Raw genomic sequence first — 21705 nt, forward strand, 5'->3', positions numbered from 1 at the left:
TTTTACTTTGAGTATCATTTCTATCCAGTTTTATTTACCACACTTTAAAAAATCAGGATAGGAATAGAAAGCTAAAAGTAATTTAATTTGAAAAATATCTCATGTAAAGAGAGGTAAAATGAATTGGAATATTTAGCCAATAAAAGAGATGGCTGAAAGATAATGTGAATTTATTATTTTTATAAAAGAGATTTCCCCAAAGGCTTCTGCACTTTTTCCTGCCATGTAATGGAAGGGTTTAAGATACTTCCCCACCTCTTTTTTCCCCTCCTTCCTTTACAGTGATCCTCTTCTTCCCATTAATCTTACTGCTTTGACTGCCTCTCCTAGATCAGCTAAGAAGGAGAGAATATGAGATATATTGCTAAATGTTTCAGAACATGAAATTTTGGAGTCCAGCAGTCTAAATGCCACTCACAGCTCCCAAACTTATGAGCTGGGTGATTTGGGGCAAATTACCTAACCTCATTGAGCCAGTTTCCTCATTTGAAAGTGGAGATAATGATGTTTGTATAGGACCATGTTGAGGAATAAATAAGGTCCTGTGTCTGTGAAGTACCTAGCAGGGCGTCATACACGGTAAGTCTAATTTTTCCTGATGCCAACACTTTTAAATGTTTTTATAATAGTATAATAATTAACTTATTTCATATGGTGCTTTATAGTGTACTAAGTGCTTTCAATCATCATTAGATAATTAAGTTCCTATGTACCATATTCTGAACCCTGGGATAACAAAAATAAATCTCTTCCATCAGAGTCTTCTGTTGAGTAGAGGAGCAAACGGGTAAAGAAACTATTACAGTTCAGAGTTACAGAAGTACAATTATGGAGGTTTACATGAAGTGCTTTGGCAAATGAAGGAGACCTCAGCTCTATCTTGTATAAGCAGATGAGGGAAAGTCAGGTGACCTCACAGGGAGAGGAAGCAGCTTGTCAGGACTGTAGTCACAGTAGAAGTAAGAAAAGTTCAAGGACAAATTCAAAAATGGTAGGGGCAAGGCATTCCATATAGAAGGGGAAGTATATTTAAATGCATGGAGATACGAAAAGAATTTAGGTTATTTGGGGAACTGAAAGTATAGTATATCTGGAATGTACTGGAATGGTTCAAATGGAGAGTGGTAGGGGATGCGGTCAGAAAGGAAGACTAAGACCAAGTACGACAAGCCATGGAGCCATGCCAAGGAGTTTAGACTATCTTATGATCATAGAAAGCCATTGAGAGCTTAGAACACGTGTGTTGTAAGATCAGATCTGTAGTTTTAGAAAAGCAGTCTAGCACTGAGAGAATTGAGGATTGGCATAGGGTGAAATACAATCACACTTACCTTTCATTGCAGTCCTCTGAGTATGGTAGAGTAGTTTTTCTCTCTGTTTTGCTGAGGAAGAAACCGTGAATCTGGTAAATAGAGTGATTTGTTATGGGTCCCCCAGTAGTAGCACTAGTGTTTGAACAATAGCAATGAGCATTTATTTGTATTTATTATGTGCCAAGCACTGTACAAACTGTTTAGAATACAAGATATTTAGGCTTTCCAAAAACATTTGAAATAGGAATTATCATCTCCATTGTAAACTAAGAAAATGGAAGCTTAAAAGATTGTATAACTTGACCAAGATAAAGATAACATAGTTAATAGGTAAGCAACTAAGTTTCAAATCCAGGTTATCTCTCTTAAATCTTAGGCCTAATACTGAGGCAACCTAACAGTATAAACCAGAGTTTGGAAAACTACAGGCCACAGGCCAAATCCAGTATGCTGCCTGTTTTTGTACAGCCCACAGTCATGTGAGCATGAATGACTTTTACATTTTTAAATAGATGAAAAACTTAGAAGGATAGTACTGGGTTGGCCAAAAAGTTCATTCGGGTTTTTCTGCAAGATGTTACAGAAAAACCCGAACGAACTTTTTGGCCAACCCAATATTCTATGATGTGAAAATTATCTGAAATTCAAATTCCAGTGTCCATAAAGAAAGTTTTGTTTGGAAAACAGCTATGCCCATTTATGTAGATGCTTTCAGACTACTACAGCAGAGTTGAGGATATAGTTGTATCCAAGACCATATAGCCCATAAAATATTTACTATCTGACCTCTTACAGAAAAGTTTGCTGACTCTGTATAAACTATCAAACTCTCCAACTTTGCTTGAGTTAAGCACTATTTTTGTTCAAGAAATCATTTTTTTTAGGGCAACTATAGCTGTTTTTAATAAGTTTTACAGAATTTGGTGGGGGGCATCAGCATTTTAACGCGTTTTTACCAAGAGGGAAGGAACCAGCATAAAATCAAAGGAAGCATCAACATCAATTTATATAAACAAGTAAAAAGAATTACTTTTGCCACTTACTCTTACAGCTACTTCATTGCAGAAAGTTCAGAATCCTTTGATAAGCTTAGATAAAATAATGGAGTTCAGAACTTTGGTGACTAATTCCTTTTAGGCCAGAAGAAGGTTTTTCCACAAATTATTTCGATAATATTATCTGACCCCTAAAAGTCCTGAATAGCATTATTTCAGCAGAAACATGCCGGACAACTCAGGCACTAGGAGGTACATAGCACCTACATTTTTTTAAAGAGCATTTAGGTTGCAGAAGACTGAAGAACTTTGAGATTTTTTAATATGTGGTAATACTTAACAAAGGATATGAACAACAAATTCTAAGGCTTTTATTGAGGGGAGGGGGAGGTTTACCATTGCTTCTATTATAAATGTAATGTACTTTGCCAGTTAACAAAATTAGAATTATGAATGCTCAAGAATTAAAAGGAAGTAAAATGCTGGTGCTAATGTTTTCCTAGTGTTTCTGTTTACCATTATCTATGTGCAGGAAGTTAATATACCTACACTCACACTGTTCATTTATGCGTTCATTCATTCATGATGCAGACTCTTAAGGTTCTTCAAGTTCCAGTTCAGTTCTAGGGGTTAAATTAATATAGGTACAATAAGATTTCCCTACAGGATTTTACCCAAAAAAGCATTCACTTTCTCCAAAGCAGTTCCTAAAAAGTGTTTGACACTACATTATTCCATAATGGTTCTCTGAAAAATTGTTCAGTAAACAGATTTAAATTTGGAACTTCATGATGTATTTGAGGATATTAAAAACGCTGGGAACTACCAAAATTTACTTAACATGCAACCCTGTTCATGCATCTACACCCCACCCTCCATCTGGATCTATGTTCCACATAACGTAGTTTGGGAAACAGTACTTTATGAGGTAAATCAGTCTTAGATAATGTCCTGTTCTGACATTCCACAGGAAGTCAGTTTGCCTTTGTTCTATTTTTCCAATAAAGAGTGTTACTTCGGTTTTATCAGCCCCACAGTAACATAGAAACCCTGGACCAGCCTGAACCCCACAGGCCTACACCTTCCAACAGTTGCCACAACTGACAGTACAACTTCAGAAACAATTTCATTCTCAGGGAAATTATGACTATATAATGATTACACAAGCAACTCACAGTAACAGTCTTTTCTTTACATTAAAGTATTTTCACCATGTATATGAAATGATATATGCTGAAAACTCTGCCTTGGATGCACTCTGGTTTAAATATAATAAATATTTAATTAATGTCTTTTCTATGTGACAGGTTTTTTTTCTTAAGAACTTACTATGAGAGCAATGTTGTTAGCATTGTATTATTGAAAAATAGAGGGAAGTATTTCTCTACCAAAGTAGAGTACCTAGACATTCTTGACAGAATGAAGTCTTTCAAAATATTCATTGTTGGCAAGTTGTTTTGTTTCCTGTTTTGAGATAGTTATATTTTCAAGGGTTGCTTTACTAATAATGCCACTTTTACGTACATGAAACCTCTGATGTCATAACATCTTCTTTCCTAAAAAAAAAATAACTGTTCACTGACTTGGTTCATAAACATTCAGAAAGCATATGTTAGAATAAGTTAGTTGGACTTTATGCATAAATATATTTCTGATGAGAAAAATATTTTGGTTTGCCCTCGTGTGTTTTATTATAATGAAATTTGAGTTGATATCGGCCAAATAGTTAACATAATTAACCTGGATAATTTGGGGCTTTTTTGTTTTCTGGTGTTGTTTTATTTTGTTATTTTCTTTAGTTTGTTGGCTAAGTAATACCAAATATCACCATTTGCCTTTGTTCACATATTAGCTTATTGCCTTCTGTTTGTAGTACACGTATACTTTTAAGCCACTTTCCCTGGGGCATGGGCATGAGCATGAGTAATCATAATATATAGATTTTTAATTATTTAATTTTAATAATGTCAAACTAATTTATTTACATATAATATAATATTATTTGAAGTTTTCCTAATATATCTTTTTGCATTAACTGAGCACTTAATGTATTTATTAATAGTTATTAATAAAATTTTAGTTTCATCCAAATATTTCAGCCCAGCAGGATCTGTACTTTGTCTTTTAAGATAAACATATTAAAGAGGGAATTGTGGCATAAGAATTTAATTCAGTTAAACAATATAAAGTTTCTGTCTGCATAAGGTATTGTGTTAAGTGTGAGAATGCCCAAGTACTTAGCTCTATTACTTTGATCATTTATTTATTGGTGACATAAGGGCAAGTCCATTTAACCTTTCTTACAGAAGGTTGTAACGTTTACTGTTTATGAGATTTTAAGCAATGACAAGTAAAATTTTAAGAAGCAACTGTGGTACTTCGCTTTTAAAACACTGTACGTTTTGCTGGAAAGATGTGTACCCTCACTTTAAAACAAACAAAAAGCCTACAACCAAAAGCAAGTTTGGAAGGGTTTGGAAATATATACAAAAACTGGTAAATTGATAGTGAATATGCAAAGAATCAACTTTGCATTACTCTTAAATTCCTAATTTAAAGAGAAAATTGCTTGGCATTAAAATGAAGAGATATAGAGAAAATCTTCTGAATAGAAAGGAATAGCATTATAAAACATTTCAATGTGATGTTTTCATTTTTGACCATAGAAGTTATGGGAAAGAAAGCAAATATAGAGTGGCAGAGGAAGATAATTTAAGACCTTTTCTAGGATTATAGACATTCATAGGTTCAGATCATTTCAGTTCAACAAATATGCAATGTTTGTCTGCTCTTTGCTGAAGAATTTAAAGGCAATACCAAAAGAAAGCCTATACTAGGTTATTAATTTTAGGAATGGCTAAGGAGTTATGAAAATCACAGGAATTTGTGAATGCTAAAGCTTTGCCATTTAAGCAGAATTAGAGAAGAGGGAAGAGATTAGGCAGTGACTAATAATGGTTGAAAATTCTCTTTACTCCAAATTCTGTATTTTTCTGAGGCCCAACTCAGGATTCATTCTCCCCATTAATCCTTGTCAGGTTAACATATCCCAGAGTAGTAGTTTATTTTGATTTTCTTTAAAATACTCATTTTGCAAAAAATTATATTCTAAATATTTGATGTGTATGTTGTTTCTTAAACTAAATTTTAAGCCTTAAAGAAGATTATTATTTTCTCTATTTGGATATATATTGAAATGCTTTGCTTTTATAATTCTAGGTGCAATATTAGCACATAAATGCTGTTAAATGAATGGATGAGTAACAGAATCATCAATACAAACATAGAGGAAAATTAGAAACATTCAGGGCAGATGGTCTTCTTATCTATTTGGGTAATGATTCTTCATAAAGAATGAATTTTCTCATGTCAGTCAGGTTACAATTTAGGAATTTTAGAAATGAATGAGTTTTCAAAGGGACTTAACTGTTTTATATCAAGGACTTAGAAAAGTTAGTGTTGTGGGGGTAGAGAAAAGGATTGGAAAAGACAATCAAAATTCCATATAATGCCCACTTAGACTTAAAAATAGAATGCTTTAAATTTCTTCATGAAGGAAAAAATATTTTTATTTCTCTCTATCCTAGCACCATCCATGACCTGTAGTAGATGGTAAAAAGCTGGGACTTTTTTTCTAATTGATTTAAGAATTAGTAGGAATTAAAGAAAAGTTATACATATGTAGTCCTTGTGTGAATAAATAATGCTTTGTATTTGAACTCCTTAATAATACATCATTGGATTCACCCAACATCCCATTAGGTGGACCAGTATTGTTTATGTTCCTTTTATGATAGGGAAACAGATGCTCAGAGAGTAATCTACTCTCTAGGGTCAGGAGCTCCTAAACAAGCTAATGCCAATTTTTTTTTTTTCAATTGTACTACCTATGGCAACTTTGCCACTTGCCTAACTAGGTTACCATGATAAATTCTTCATGGGTTTCTGATTTGTCACTTGTAAAATTCTAGAATGAGACTAACTTTTCTCTTAAGTTTCATTCTAACTCTAAAAACTTATCCATTAGTTGAATAAAATTATATAAATTCAATAAAAACATGAATCCTAAATTTGAATTGGAATTACTATTATGAACTTCTGATGTTTTTCTTTTAAAAAATACATATTTCTAAGCTTCAGTCACTGAAAAATCCTAGAAGGAGAATGATAGATCATTCCTAGCACCCAGACTACGATCTCTAGTACCATTTCTCATTAAAGGAACCAAGGATCCTCAGAGTAATGACTAATTTTTGATTTCTGGGACAGCAAATATACAAGATGAACTTACAACATCTTGACATACTAGAAGGTAAGAAAGCTACTGAAGACTACTAGGGACATATCAAAACAAAAACAAAAACCCGCAGGAGCCAGCCTAATGAGTTCCCACTGCACAAAGATTGACATTTTGAACACCAATAAGATAGTAATTGCATTGCATTGAAGCACATTGAACATATTTAAATCCACCAGTTCATAATGATACTTAAAAAAATAGAGGGTGCTCATTGATCACCTTTACAGTATGCTAGGGAACAAATGCATTATTTTAAAAGCGTGTAAATAAAGGGAAATTAGATAGCATTTATTCCAGCCTTTCCTATATGAACTGTACCTCCTGGTAATCAAATGATTGATAACTGGAAGTTCCTCTTTATAGATTTGTTTCTGCCTGGAAATGAAGCGATGTAGAATTAGATTATCATTTTTTAATCTTAAATATAAATAATTATCATCAATGGCTCCTAATAGCTAAAAAGAGAGACACCCAGACTTTATATGCCTCTTGATTGAAGTATACACTACTACCTATGCAGTGTTTTTACCGGAAATTGAATCTGAATCTGAACTCACCTCCAGACCCACTTTACAAGAATACAGGGAACAGAAGAACATGACACCATGGGAATGTAGCGAACAAAAGTCAAGAATGTGGGAAACTCTTTGGTATAGTTCTTTAGCAAACAAATTACAAGGAATAAAGGAGAAAAATTTAGGAGAATTAGGACACATAACAAACCTCAAAGTGTGGGCTCTATTTGAATTGCAGTTCTTCCAAAAAAATCTTTTAAAAATTATGGGATAATGGCATAGTGGGTATAAGATGATATTAAGGAATTATTGTTAATATTTTTATGTGATATAGTATTTTGATTATGTTTTTATATTTTATTTATAGACATATATTTAAATACTTATAGATGAAATTTTATAATGTGTAGGATTTGATTCAAAATACTCTATTATTTGGGGCTGGGGGAGGTTATAAATGAAATACAGTTGGCCATGAGCTGATAATTGTTGCAACTGAATGATGTGGTTTATTATGCTAGTCTTTATTTAAAACATTTCATAATAAAATGTTAAATATATTTTATTATTTGGGAAGATTTTGTGTTCGTATTTGGTTATCTAATGACCTGTTGCAACACAGTATATTGCTGTATTTTAAAACAAAATTAATTCTTTTTAAACAGGGCGCATATGGTCCATATTCCCCTGATGAGTGCATATCTTTGCCTGTTTACACAAGTGCTGAAAGGGATCGTGTGGTGATCAATATCGACATTCCATGTGGGGGCAGCCAAGATCAGTGGATTCAGTGTGGAGCAGCTCTATTTCTCAAAAATCAGTAGAACCTAATGACAATAAAAGCTGTCTTAGCCAAAAGAAACATTTATTATTTAAGCTTTAAATAAAATATGTGGTCAGTCCACATTTGAAGTGTTAGTTCAGAATATTAGCATGTAGTTGTCCTGTGTTGTTTATCTCATTGTGTTTTTATTTTAATGGGTAATGACAGCACCCTGTACCTTTTAAAGTAATAACTTAATGGAGTCAATGTTAAAATAGCATATTCCCTTTATAATATTAAGTATTTCTGTGAGGCAGTTCACTTTTTCAGTGGCTCAAAAATTTAATGTTTTAGCTAAGAGTTTTTAGATAGTGTATTTAAGGAATCAGTAATAAATATTTTGGCTATTATTTCTGTATCATCATTTATTTAATAAAATATAAGATATTATTAACGTTTCAGTCTTCCATGGTTTTATATATATACGTATATGTATATATATAATGTCTTTAAACGTTGAAGGAAGTATTATATTTTAGTTAAAATATACAGCATCTCAAAGTAATGCAAAAGAAATGGGAAGTAATAGCACAGAAACCAGGATAAGAATTTTACAAATAGAATAATTAAATGATGGAAAGGTTATAATTTCTCATGGGTATGGCTTTCCCATGTGTTTCTATGAAACCGTAAAATTCTGCAATGGCTGAAAGCTTAAATAAACAGCTAGAAAAGGGAAAAGCAGGGAGGAGTATTCAGGGAAGGTGTTTGTGGGCCATGTCTGGAAATGTCACACATCATTTATGTTTATATTCCATTAGAGAGAACTTAATCACATGGCTACACCTAATTTCTAGGGTGGTGGGAAACAGAGTCTAGCTGGGTGCTCATAGAAGGGAAGACTAGAGAGGCTAGCTAGCTCTCCTTGCCACATCCCCATGCAAAGGAGAAAGCTCATTTCTCAAATGCCTCCAGGACAAAGGCATAAAATGACTCCAAACCTTGTGCTTGTGAATTATAATACTTACAGAAAATAACATGATCCAGACATTAGCCAGATCCCAGTAATACAAGGATGAATAACATACTGTCTCTGCTCTTGAGAGATTTAAGAGCTGATAGGACAGTGAAAGGTAAAAATAATGTCACTGTAAATTCTGTGATATTAATATTGCTATACAAGCTTTCTTTCGGTTACTATTTTTTATTGAGTATATAATACATAAAAAGAAAATATATATATAGAAAAGAATTACAGTACAGTGAAATCCATTATATGGCACACCAGCAAAGGGCTATAGAATTCCAGAGGATGGTGTAACTAATTCTACTTGCTATATGTGTTGTTTAATCTAAGCTTGGCTAATTAACTTTTTCTTTCTTTCTCTTTCTTTCTTTTTCTTCTTTTTTTTTTTCTTGGAAAACTTACTTTGAAAATTTGTTACAAAGGATAACAAACACATTTATTGGTCTTCCAAAATGAACAAATATTAACATGCTGTGGCATTTACTTTAGATTTTTTCAAGAACTTTTAAAATTTTTAAATAATTTCAAAACCAGTTGAAGCCCTTCATGTTCCCTTCTGCAGCCCCATTTTCATCTTTACCATTTCAGAGGCACCCACTAACATGTATTTGTTGTGTACACAGGCCATTAGTATTATGGCAAAATGTTTGACCAAAAACAATATAGGAGAGTTTTTTTTCAATCAGTGGGAACTCCAAGGAAACTACCTAAAACTTCAGAAGAACACACTATCTGAGATTCTCAATCAGTAGAAGCAACAAACAATAGTTTTAGATTCCCAGGGCCCACAGATGGTGGAATGGCCCAATCAGGACAGGGATTTTCAAAATAAAAACCCCAGCAAACCAAGAATAGAAGGGAACTTATTTTCATGGATGGTGGATATCTAGGAACTAAAACCTATAACAAAGATCATTCTTAATGGGGAAACAGAAGCACTCTCTGCTTATCACTTCCATTCAACATTGTTTAGAGATCCTAACCATCACAGAATGACAAGAAAAACAAAAGCAAAAGTAAATAAGAGAAAAATATGTTCAGGAGGAAGACATTAGTACTCCCTCCCTCCCTTCCTCCAATAAGCCCTTTGTTCATCTTTAATTTTTGCAATCTTTAACACATGCACCTACAAAAATAAAAGTTTAAGAACAGAAATTGTGAGCTTAACTGTGTTAAGCATTTGTCCAGAATTCTTTGGAGGTTTTATTTTTTATTCTGAGACTTTCTGCTGTAACGTCTTATTATTATTATTTTTGCGGTACACGAGCCTGTCACTGTTGTGGCCTCTCCCGTTGCGGAGCACAGGCTCCGGACGCGCAGGCTCAGCGGCCATGGCTCATGGGCCTAGCCATTCTGCTGCATGTGGGATCTTCCCGGAATGGGGCACGAACCCGTGTCCCCTGCATCGACAGGCGGAGCCTCAACCACTGCGCCACCAGGGAAGCCCTCTTCTGTAACTTCTGAAAGAGAGGTGGAAACTGATGTAAGAAAACAGAAATGACAAAATCACTCCAGACACTTGAAACAGCTTTTTCCATTTGACTTCCATTCACTCATTTCCATTTGTCAAAATAAAGTATGGATGAGTTATCACTTCCCACCTGTCTCCTAAGAAAAGCGTGAGTACAAAGGAGTCCGACCAGTAAGGCAACTCCAGAGCACATCCAGGGCAAGACTGCGGTGAGCCCTGGGGCACACAGGAAAAATAGACAATGAAGTATATTAGACTCAAAATCCTCCATCTTATCCCTTGCTTTTGGCCCACTTACACATTAAGAATCTTGAGAGCAGCATGTGTACTTTTCATGCTTTTATTTCTGGTATTTGTTTACATTGGAGCTCAATAGATATTTGTTGAATCAATAACTAAAACTGCTTTCAGATGACTTAATCATTGGATTTGTCTCCAAATTATTTTAGATTGTTCCCAAAGTCAAACCCACACTCAAAGAATGTGTATTTCCCATTATTAAGGATAGTTGAAGACTATCCAAAGGTCCTGAAGAAAATCTGAAAGAGAAGTTCCAAAAATATCAGAACAAGGGTAGCCTCATTTTTCCTATGTGATAATCATGAAGAAGACAACTACTTTGGATGTGTAGTCTTAAATCAAAATTTTTTGGAAATGAAAAGGATGATAGAGACTTGCTGGAGTTTTGTTTATGTTGTTTTACTTTGTAGTCCTACCTTCCTAAATGCTTTACTGTTCCTGTGAACTTGAGATTTTCAACTTAACATTGCAGCTAGGAGGAAAATTAATTATCAAAGTTTCATGAGTGAGGTGGATTTTATGATGGACATCAGAGAATCTATGCTGTAAGGAGTAGAGGTAAACCTGTCAGGGTCCAAAAGCTCAAACCAGTTCTCCTCCTCAGTTTATCTGAAGCCCTTCCAAATGTTAATACTGCAAATCTCTCACTGAAAAAATGAACATTCTCAAATAGTTAAATCATTGGTAGAAGCACAGGAAAAATAAACCCAAGCTGAGGGAAAAAAAAAGCCTGTTGAGAATAAATTCTCTACCTGTGTTAGTATTTTCCATACATGTAGACATAACAATCAGCATTTTCTTTTTTTAAAAAAGGAAAAGGGAAAAACAAGTATCAACCAAAGTACTGTGTTGTAAGTCTCATTACTTCTGATTATTCTATGCCTAATCTATCCTTACCCCCTCCTTTCCAGTTCCTAAGAACCATTTCAAAAGCGGTTATATCAATAGAAACTTAATAAGGTAACAGCAGAGAGAGGAAGGTGGATGGACAGATGACCTTTGATATCTCCTTGTTTTAGAAGTAGACTAGTTATTGGTTAACAAAGTAAGGGTAAAAACAAAACATAATGTTCGTGTTTTATGGAAAGCTCATAAGGCAATGAAGATACCAATTTAAACCACACAAAAAATAATGGAATCAGATCATAGCCTAAATATAAATTTTGAATATTTATTAAAGTCAATGACACCCATGTGATTTGGAAGCTAGCTTTATTTCTATTTGAAATAACAAATGGTTATTCAAATAGGAATTTATTTGAACAGATCTAGTTCTGCTGTAGTAGTTATATCCTTAGCAATGCTGCAGCTGCTAACTGGTTTGTAATTTTAAGCACAACTCTTCACATTAGAAACTGCTACTTATCATTCTCGCCTATTGCCATGATAATACAATGCTTAACTTGGTACTCTGAATAAAAACTACAATTCCTCGTTTCCCTCATATTCAAGTATAGCCATGTGACTCACTTCTGGCCAAAAGATTGTGAACGCAAATATATGGCAGCTTCCAGGAGCCCTCCTTATAGGACATGATCAGTATGTCATTTTTCCTCTTCATCTCTTCCTCTCTTCTGCCTGGCACAGGGACACTACCATCTTGAGACGTGTTTATGGCCACAAAGGGCAGAGCAACAACATGGACGAAACCTGGTTATCTTATCGGAGCATAGATGCCGCCCCTGAACCATTTAACTCTGACTTCATTTACTTCATTTATACAAGAGAGATTACAAGCCCTAGATGGAATATAAAAAAGCCACTTGGCCAGTGGTATGGACAACTAGAACGGGACTGACTGCCCTCAGACAGTCCCTCCAAAGACAAGGACTAGACTCAGATATTCAAACTGTACTGAGAACCTTGAGCTGGAATCACTTAAACCTGTCATCTCCAACTGACGCAGGTCCCACCTGGGTGGGCAACAGCTGTAAACAAAACTGTTTTTCCAGAGACACCAGGGGTACCTTTGGGACTGCACTCCTTATGTGGAATTCAGGCATTAACCTGCCTCTCTCTCAAAAGCACTTGTACCTTTGACCACTTTTTGGGTGGCCATAGGAGAGCTGCAAGTGTATAAAGAAGCACCACCAGTAGGTCATTTATTCCTCAGACAATTGCAGCCCTTTTTCCAAAATGAGTCTACCTTTGGTTACTTGGTGTAGGATAACTGCTTCATTATATATGCTCCTTGTGGACAGTTTTCCCTGTAAGGGGAATCATCCAATTAAATAAGGTGGTAGGAAATGTGTTCTTGACTTCAGCTGTAGTGATCAATGACATCATCTCAGCCCTAGAAGACATTCAGATCAGCCTCAACTCACCGTCCAATGGTGGTTTATCTCTGGAAAAAATTCTATTTGGTTATTAATTATATGATAATTAAAAAAGAAATGCTTATAATGGTAGTAAAAAAAGATATAAAATATACAGTGTAATTTTTTAAAGATGTTTTTGAAGACCACTTTTAAAGTCTTTTTTACAATATTGCTTCTTTTTTATGTTTTGGCTTTTTGGCCACAAAGCATGTGGGATCCTAGCTCCCCAGCCAGAGATCAAACCCACACCCCCCGCATTGGAAGGCAAAGTCTCAACCACTGGACCGCCAGGGAAGTCCCCAGTGTAATTTAATGTGTAACTATATATATATGGCATATCTCTGATTTAAGAGAGAGATATTTAAAAATATTAAATGATTATCTCTGAGTAGAATGATGAATGATAGGTAATTTTTGCTTTACACTGGGTATATTTTTACATTTTTCAAATGTTCTGAGAATGTATTACTTTCATAATTAAAGCAAAATACTAAATTTTTAATTAAAGGAAATAAGAAATAAAAATGTAAACTTGAACAAAACAATGTGTAGCGTTAGCTTTTCATATTCTGAGATAATTCCTTTCAGAATCCCTTTATCTGCAAACTTTCTAGTCTATTTATAGTATGTATTATTATAGAACTTAATTTACTCAACTTTTTATAATCTCAAGTGTTCATTGGGATTTGTATATAATTGGTATTTGATTAAATTATTTTAGATCAAAAACAAAGATGGCATTTCCACCTTGGCATATAGCTGCAATCAGATATATATGTAATTTTAAAGTTTAATATCTGTAATAATGAGAGAAGTGGTGAGTCAAGGTAAAATTTAACTGAAGTCAATTTAAAGGCTTATATTTAATTACAGAGTGGCAAGAGCCCTGGACGTGGAGTTAGGACACCAGGCTGCCAGTCTTAAGCTGACCCCATCATGTTTGCCAGGGTATCATCTGATCCCTCTGAGCTTAGGTTTCTTCATCTATGAGATGTGGATCACTATTCCCATTTCAAAGTGTGATTTGAAGAGCAAATGAAATGTCATGTGATAACATTGTATGAACTAGTATAAATTTAAATTTAAGATATTGTTATGTCATGTTGAGACTGGATGTGAACTTAAATGCTAAGATAAATTATATCACAGTTTTATATAAAACATTAATTCACTACTTAGAAATAACAAGCTGAGAATTATCTGATTGTAATATTCTCAAGTTTTACACTATCTGGTTTATTTGTTATTATGTTTCCCGTGTTAAAAGTCCATTTTGTTTTCACAAGATGAACCACAGTTTAATCAGAACACTGTCATTTGTAGTATTTTGTCCAAAACCAACAGTCTGTATATGACCAATGTATAATAACAATAATAACTAAGGCTTAGATAGCACTGATTACATGCTAGGCACTGCTCCAAGTGATTGATAGATGATAGAAAAATAGATAGATAGATAATTATATTCATTTATTTGTTTATGATGTCCATTTTACTAATGAGAAAACTAAGGCCAGGTTGAGTGACTTGCTCAGCTAATAAACTAGTAAAGTAGCAAGGGAGAAAACTCACACTTTAGCTTTCCCTCCCCTCAAGGAAAGAACAAAGTCAGCAAAGCTGAATTCTCTGGCAAATATCAGTTTGGAACTGAGTTTGTTAAAAGGAGGGAGCAGGGCTATTTCAGCACCACGTGTTGGTCAGTTCTTTATCTTGACAAATATTTGCTGCAGCAGAGTTTCTGGCAAAAAGATAAAATGAATTGATAGCACCAGTCAAAATAGTTGTTACATTACATATTTTCACTGAAAAGTCACCTCCAGAAAACTTAGGAAGAGAATATGGGAGGGAAAATGCTTTGAATTGTGAACTCAATTCTCCCAACTATCAACTTCCTTTGCTCCAAATACTGAGTGTCCTCTGCATGCACAGTACTATTCGAGGGGCCTTAAGGGCTTTCTGACACTGTCTCCTTGATGATATCAGAGCAATAATAAAATCAAGATCATTTTTTTACTTTTCTTATAAAGAAAACTGTGAAATATGTCAAACACAGATATATGTAGCATACATATACAGTATAAAGAGTAATAGAATGAGCACCTGTACTAACACACAGCTTAAGAGAAAGAACATTTACTAACACCACTTAACCACCTTGATATGTTTCCATAGTTTTTCTCAATATGAATGAATCCCTAAACCACATTTTATATTTCTGCTTAACTTGACAAATATTTGCTTTTAACCTTTGACCCCATGCATGGTTAGGTCATTCAAGATAGCTATTCTCTTGCTCTCTGTACATCCCCTGCTCGACCAGTGCCTGCTTCATTCACATGACTATCCAGTCCTCTTAATTATGGGGCTTAATTAATCCCTGGTACCTGCTGAGCCCACCTGAGGTCAATTGCCGCTATTAATGGTAGACTCCTCCCCCGAGTAGCAAAGACTGCTGCCACATCCTGCCCACCGTCTGCCATCCACAATGGGGTGTTGCTCCAGGACCCTTCTGCTTCAGCCATATAAGATCTCTTGTCCAATAAGCTGTTGATGACTCTGTTGCTGTCTCTGGGCTCTTTCTTTCAGTCTCAAGGCTGGGCAACTACAAGGCTTGCAGGCCTGTGGGGTGCAGCCCAGCATCCCATCATTTTTATATGGTTTTAATTTTTATGTAAATGGCATTTATTTTGTGACCTTTGTTTTTTCAGTATGAATGTGTGAATTGACCAAAATTTACTTATCCAGTCTCTTCTTGAGGAACATTTTAATAGTTATTTTTTTTTACTACTACAAATTACATTGCTGTAAACATTCTTAGTAAGTCTCCTGATGCGTATTTATAAGACTTCCTTTAGGGTATCTACCTAGTAGGGGAATGACTGAGTCTCCAGTAGGAAAACTATCAACTTAATAAGATAATGCCAAGTAATTTTCCAAGTGATTAAATGACTTAATATATATAAAGCACTTGAAAGAGTACCTAGCACTAGTTTTATTATAATCATAATTATGAAGGTGATTGAACCAATTTACAGTCCCATCAGCAGTGTATATGAGTTCTTGTCATTCTGCATCCTTATTCAGTACTTAACATTTTTGCATCTCTAGTAGATTTGAAATGGTATAACATGCTAGTTTTAATTTGCATTTCCCTATTTACAAATAAAGTTAAGCAAATTTTCTTATGTTTATTGTCCATTCATGACTTTTCTTCTGTGAAATGCTGTTTTCATCTTCTGCCCAATTTTTCCTATTGAATTATCTTTTCTTATGTTTTATTTTGATGAATAAAAGTTTTTTACTGGACTGCGGTAGAATTTTTCAGCCTCTTGTCTGGTTTGTTTTCCCATAACAAGGTCATTGAAATGACAACTTATTTTCCTTACAGTTTAAAGTTCTGCGTTTTGTTACTAGAACGACCTCGAACAGTAACTTTAAGTGAGGTAAAGCCATGTGCAAATCCAAAATTCAGCTGCATGTGTTTTTTGATATCTGTAACAGTTACATAGTCCTAAGAAAATGAAAGAATATGAGTCCATTAATTTCTGTTAACACAAAATGAGCTCTAGGCAGATGTTGATTGCTGGGCAGGAGGTTCATGCAAACACACTGTGGATGTTTTACATGGATAGGCTTTGGGGGAAGATTTCTGGTGCAGGGTTTTAAAGCCAAAATCATAAATTGCTTTAGGCTCAAATTAGGCTTAGAATAAAGGGATATGTCTAGAATGTACAGTGAAATAACAGGCTTTGCATAATCATAAATTTGCTAACAGTCTGTTTTGCTACTAATTCTAGTCACTCTTCTGAGAAATGATTGCTTGATTTCTTGACCACTAGCTATTTTGCCAAGTCTCACATATACCTAGGTGTCTGTAGATGCTTTTTGTTAAGTACATGATTTGTCAATTCAAAGGTCTTTTTGTTGTTATCAATAGAACATATATTTGCATATTTTAGGAGTCCACCAATCTCAACTGGTCATCATCATTAGATAGGAAATTTACGTGTCTTACGATATCGAATGTCTTTAGAGTTGTACTGAAAATACATGTAACTATCTAAGAGCCAAAGAAATGAAAAACCCAATCATGTCCAAAAGTTGAACTGCAGATTTGTGAGTAGATAGTAAAGCAGGTAATGTGTATAACTTACATTCATGAGCAAGGGCTTCCTGTATAAAAGTTAAATTTTGAAGCCCATGATATAGTGACAATTAAAAAAGTTCTCAGTATGACAACAAAAGCAATGAGAGGAACTTTCTAGTTGCTGATAGTCCAGGATTTCACAGAAAGTAAAACTGTTGTGGAAAGTTGCTCTCCATAGGTGCTTGCCCAGAAAGCTGTAGGAAACAGGAGGTACAATCTCCAGCCAGGAGAAGAGTGGGGACAGGAGGACCTGGCAAATTTGGTGATGGTCACATGCCCCTACATCCCCATCTTCACATCTCTCTTTTTATTCCTCACCCCAAGGCTTCCTTTCACATCTTCTTTTCCATGGGTTTCCTTTCCATGTGAACTCAGGCTGTACCTGGGGCCCTGGAATTGCATGGCCCAAGCCCAAACTAGGGGCACAGGAGAGAAGGAGAAAGAGATTAGTCATCTTTTCCTAAGAGCAAATAGGTCCTGCACCAGCTCACTTCTTTAGGGTAATGTCTCCAAGCAGGGCAAATAGGGCACTTGATTACATGTGACAGAAGCAAAAGAATCTTACATGAGGCTGAATAGAACGGCTCTTTAAGGAGAGATTTGTGCAAGATTAGACTCTCAGAGCCTCAAAAATTAATTTTGAAGGTTAGATAGTCATTGATAATAATAGTAAGGGTCAGATATGTACAACGCTGCATCATTTGCAAAGTGATTTTGCATACATTATCACAACCCTGTGAGGACTGCAGGCCAGTTATTAGAATCTGAGACTTTTGTAGGTTAACAGCTTGTTCAAACTCAGGACCCAAAAGTTCTACCTCTAAAATCAACTTAAAATATTTCTATCTCACTCTTTCACCCAGTGGGAAAGACCCATTGTCTAGTTCCATCATACTTTTATTCCTATGGATGAACAGAACAGATTCTGATTCCCTTGCTAGGAACCTTCCTTCTGCGAGCTCTGTTTTCTGAGAATTGGTCTAGCAACAGATATTTTGCTGAGACTGTGGACGTAGGAACTCATGGGAAGAAGAGATTAAAGTCAGCCCTTGGAGAACTCAGGACTGAATTGGCAGAAACTATTCAATAGATAGACCATTTAATGTGCTAACTTTAAGCCTTGTCTCAAAGGTGTGGGGTGTGTGTGTGTGTGTGTGTGTGTGTGTGTTTATAAATAACCTGCTCTCTGAGGACTTACTCTTCAATTTTTCAGCTCCCTAGCCCAGTGGTCCCCAAACTTTTTGGCACCAGGGACCAGTTTTGTGGAAGACAATTTTTCCACGGATGAGGGGGGGATGGTTCAGGCGGTAATGTGAATGATGGGGAGCGAAGGGGAGCGGCAGATGAAGCTTCGCTTGCTCACCTGCTGCTCACCTCCTACCATGTGGCCTGGTTCCTAACAGGCCACGGACTGCTATTGGTCTGTGGCCCGGAGGTTGGGGACCCCTGCCCTAGCCCCTTCACTTTCCCTTTACTGATGGAGGTCTTTCTGTTCAGAAAAATTTCTCCATACATCTTAGCATCTCTGGCATAGACATATATGGCTTAATTCCAGCCCTGATTGGCCAGATGTAAAAACAAAAAGATTGAAGAAGAGAATGAAGTGGAAGGCAAAGAATCGTGTTAGGATTGCTTTGTCTACAGAAAAGCTACCTCAAGTTCATTCGACGAGGGTGGTGCCGATATATGGGATTGCTGAGAGTAGATTTGGGATGACAGTTGCTCCTCAGAATGATATTTGTCTTCAGGGTAGGACATAGCCTATGAATGTGGTGGCTATGACTATAAGTAGTAGGATAATTCCAATGTTTCATGTTTCCTGAAAGGCGTAAGATCCATAGTATAGACCTTGTCCTACATGGGCATAAAGGCAGATAAAAAATATGGAAGCTCCTTTTGTGTGTATATATCAAATGATTCAGCCATAATTGACGTCTCAGCAGATGTGTGTTACTGATGAGAAGGCAGTTGTTGTGTCTGGTGTGTAGTGTATTGCTAGGAATAGGCCTGTTAGGATTTGTAGGATTAGACAGATGCTTAATAAGGAGCCAAAATTTCATCATGATGAGATATTTGATGGGGTATGGAGGTCAATGAATGTGTTGTTGAGGATTTTTATTAGTGGGTGGGTTTTTCGGGTGTTGGTCATTGGTATTCTTGTAGTTGAATGACAATGATTTTTCATGTCATTGGTCATTTTTGAAGTCCATGTGAGAATAATGATGACATATACTGTATTTATTTTAAGTATTATTTTTGTGATTAGTTTTGTGGGGGTTTCTTCAAAACCTTCACCTATTTATGGGGGTCTAGGGTTGATTGTGGGTGGTGGTGTTGGGTGTGGGATTGTGTTAAATTTTGGTGGTTCACTTCTGGGTCTAATGGTATTTTTGATCTATTTAGGGGAGATATTGGTTTTGTTTGGTTATACAACGGCTATAGTCACTGAACAATATCCTGAGATTTGGGTTTATAATAAGGTTGTATTAGGGACATTTCTTTTAGGGTTGGTAGTAGAGTTTTTAATGGTATTTTATATTTTGAAGGATGAGGTTGTGGAAATTATGTTTAAGTTTAATGGGTTGGGGCATTGGGTTATTTACAATACTGGTGATTCTGGGTTTTTTAGTGAGGAGGCTATGGGGATTGCGGCGTTATACAGCTATGGTACTTGGTTGGTGATTGTTATGGGCTGGTCATTATTTATTGGTGTTGTGGTTATTATGGAGATTACTCGGGGTAATTAAGTAGGAGTATATTCAGGGTGATGGTAATGAGGAATGATAGAAAGTATAGTTTAATAAGGCCTTTTTGGTTTGAGACTAGTGTGAAGGATTTTAGTTGAATGAAGGCTGTAGTCTTTGGTAGGATATTTTCTAGTCAGATTAAGTCTAGTAAGGAGGTTGCTAATTTTTGGCTTATTGATAGGTTTAGATGGGGAGGTAAGTGGTATATGATGGTGGGGAAATATCCTAAGGGAGTGGAGAATTTAGAGGAGTTTGAGGGGTGAGTATATTTTAAGTTGTGTGTGTTAAGATTGATTTCGAATGCTAGCACAAAGCCCAGAGCTGTTACTGCAAGGGTAGTTAATTTTAAGTATAAAGGTATAGTTATTAGGGGGATGGTTGTTGGAGGAATGCCGTTGGAGATGAGGAAGCCAGCAAAAATACTTCTGATTAATAGGCGCTTGATGGAGTTAACTAAGAGTGGGTTGTTTTCATTGATAGGAGCTGAAGGAGAGAAGCAGGGTTGTCCTAGTAGTGCAAAGAAGATAATGCGAGTGCTATAGATGGCTATGAGGGAGGTAGCGGTTAGAGTTATTAATAGGGCTCAGGAGTTGTTATAAGACGTGGTGGCGGTCTTGATAATTAGGTCTTTAGAGTAAAACCCGGTGAGAAAAGGTATTCCTGTTAGTACTAGACATCCAATGATAAGGGCTGTTGCAGTGAAGGGTAAGGTCTTGAATAAGCCTCCTATTTTTCGAATGTCCTGCTTGTTGTTTAGGTTGTGAATAATGGATCCAGAGCATAAGAATAATATGGCTTTAAAGAAAGTGTGTGTGTAAATATGTGAAAATGCTAGATGAGGTTGGTTGGCACCAATTGTCACTATCATTAGACCTAATTGGCTTGAGGTAGAGACGGTGATAGTTTTTTTAATGTCGTTTTGGGTAAGAGCACATATGGCTGTGAACAGGGTGGCAAGGGCTCCTAGGCAGAGCATTATTGTTTGAATGAGTTTGTTGTTTTCTGTTAAAGGGTAAAATCGGATAAGTAGGAAAATTCCCGCTACAACTATTGTGCTTGTGTGGAGTAGGGCCGAGACTGGGGTAGGACCTTCTATTGCTGAGGGGAGCCAGGGGTGAAGTCCAAATTGGGATGATTTTCCAGCTGCAGCTAGTACGAGTCCTGTGAGAGCGAGGTTTAATGGGTTTTTGTCGAGTATGAAAATTTGTTGCAGGTCTCATGCATTTGTGTTAGATAAAAACCATGCCATTGATATAATGAATCCAACATCCCTGATTCAGTTATATAAGATTGCTTGAAGAGCAGCTGTGTTTGCATCTGCTCAACCATGTCATCATCCAATGAGCAGGAAAGCTATGATTCCAGTACCCCTTCTCATCCAATAAAAAGTTGGAAGAGGTTGTTGGCTGTAGCAAGGATTGGTATGGTGATGAGGAAGAGGAGTAAATACTTGAAGAATTTGTTGATACAAGGATCTGAGTGTATATATCATACTGAGAATTTTATAATGGATCATGTGATGAGCAATGCCACCGGTATGAATATAATTGAGAAATAATCTATTTTGAAGCTAAGTGTCAATTTAAGGGTTTGGACAGTAATTCAGTGTCAGTTTGAAATGAATATTTCTTGGCCTGTATGAAGGAATATCATTGTTGGGATTAGACTGGTAATGAACACACAGGAGACAGTATTTTTTACATATGATGGGTATTTATCATTTTTGTAGAAGTTTGTACTAGGTATCATGATTAGAATAATTAGCACTAGCAATGTGATTAGGGCAAAAGAAGAGAATAGGTTTATTAC

At 35.7% G+C, this 21705-nt stretch overlaps 1 protein-coding gene across 3 annotated transcripts in view; it reads left to right on the forward strand.

The window, feature by feature from the left end:
• The window catches only part of DYNC2H1 (dynein cytoplasmic 2 heavy chain 1), a 379694-nt gene extending 363475 nt beyond the window's left edge, over positions 1-16219 (forward strand). For 2 of the 3 annotated variants that reach the window (XM_067750849.1, XM_067750850.1), the window contains exon 89: positions 7789-8341. In XM_067750849.1, coding sequence (XP_067606950.1) covers positions 7789-7947 — 159 coding nt within the window. In that variant the 3' untranslated portion in view covers positions 7948-8341. Of the gene's footprint in view, positions 1-7788; positions 8342-12271 lie in introns of those variants that run through there. The other variant, XM_067750851.1, reaches the window with a different exon arrangement.
• The last annotated feature ends 5486 nt before the right edge of the window (positions 16220-21705 follow it).

This window comes from Pseudorca crassidens, chromosome 9 (genome assembly GCF_039906515.1).
Source record: "Pseudorca crassidens isolate mPseCra1 chromosome 9, mPseCra1.hap1, whole genome shotgun sequence".
NCBI classification, from domain to species: Eukaryota; Metazoa; Chordata; class Mammalia; order Artiodactyla; family Delphinidae; genus Pseudorca; species Pseudorca crassidens.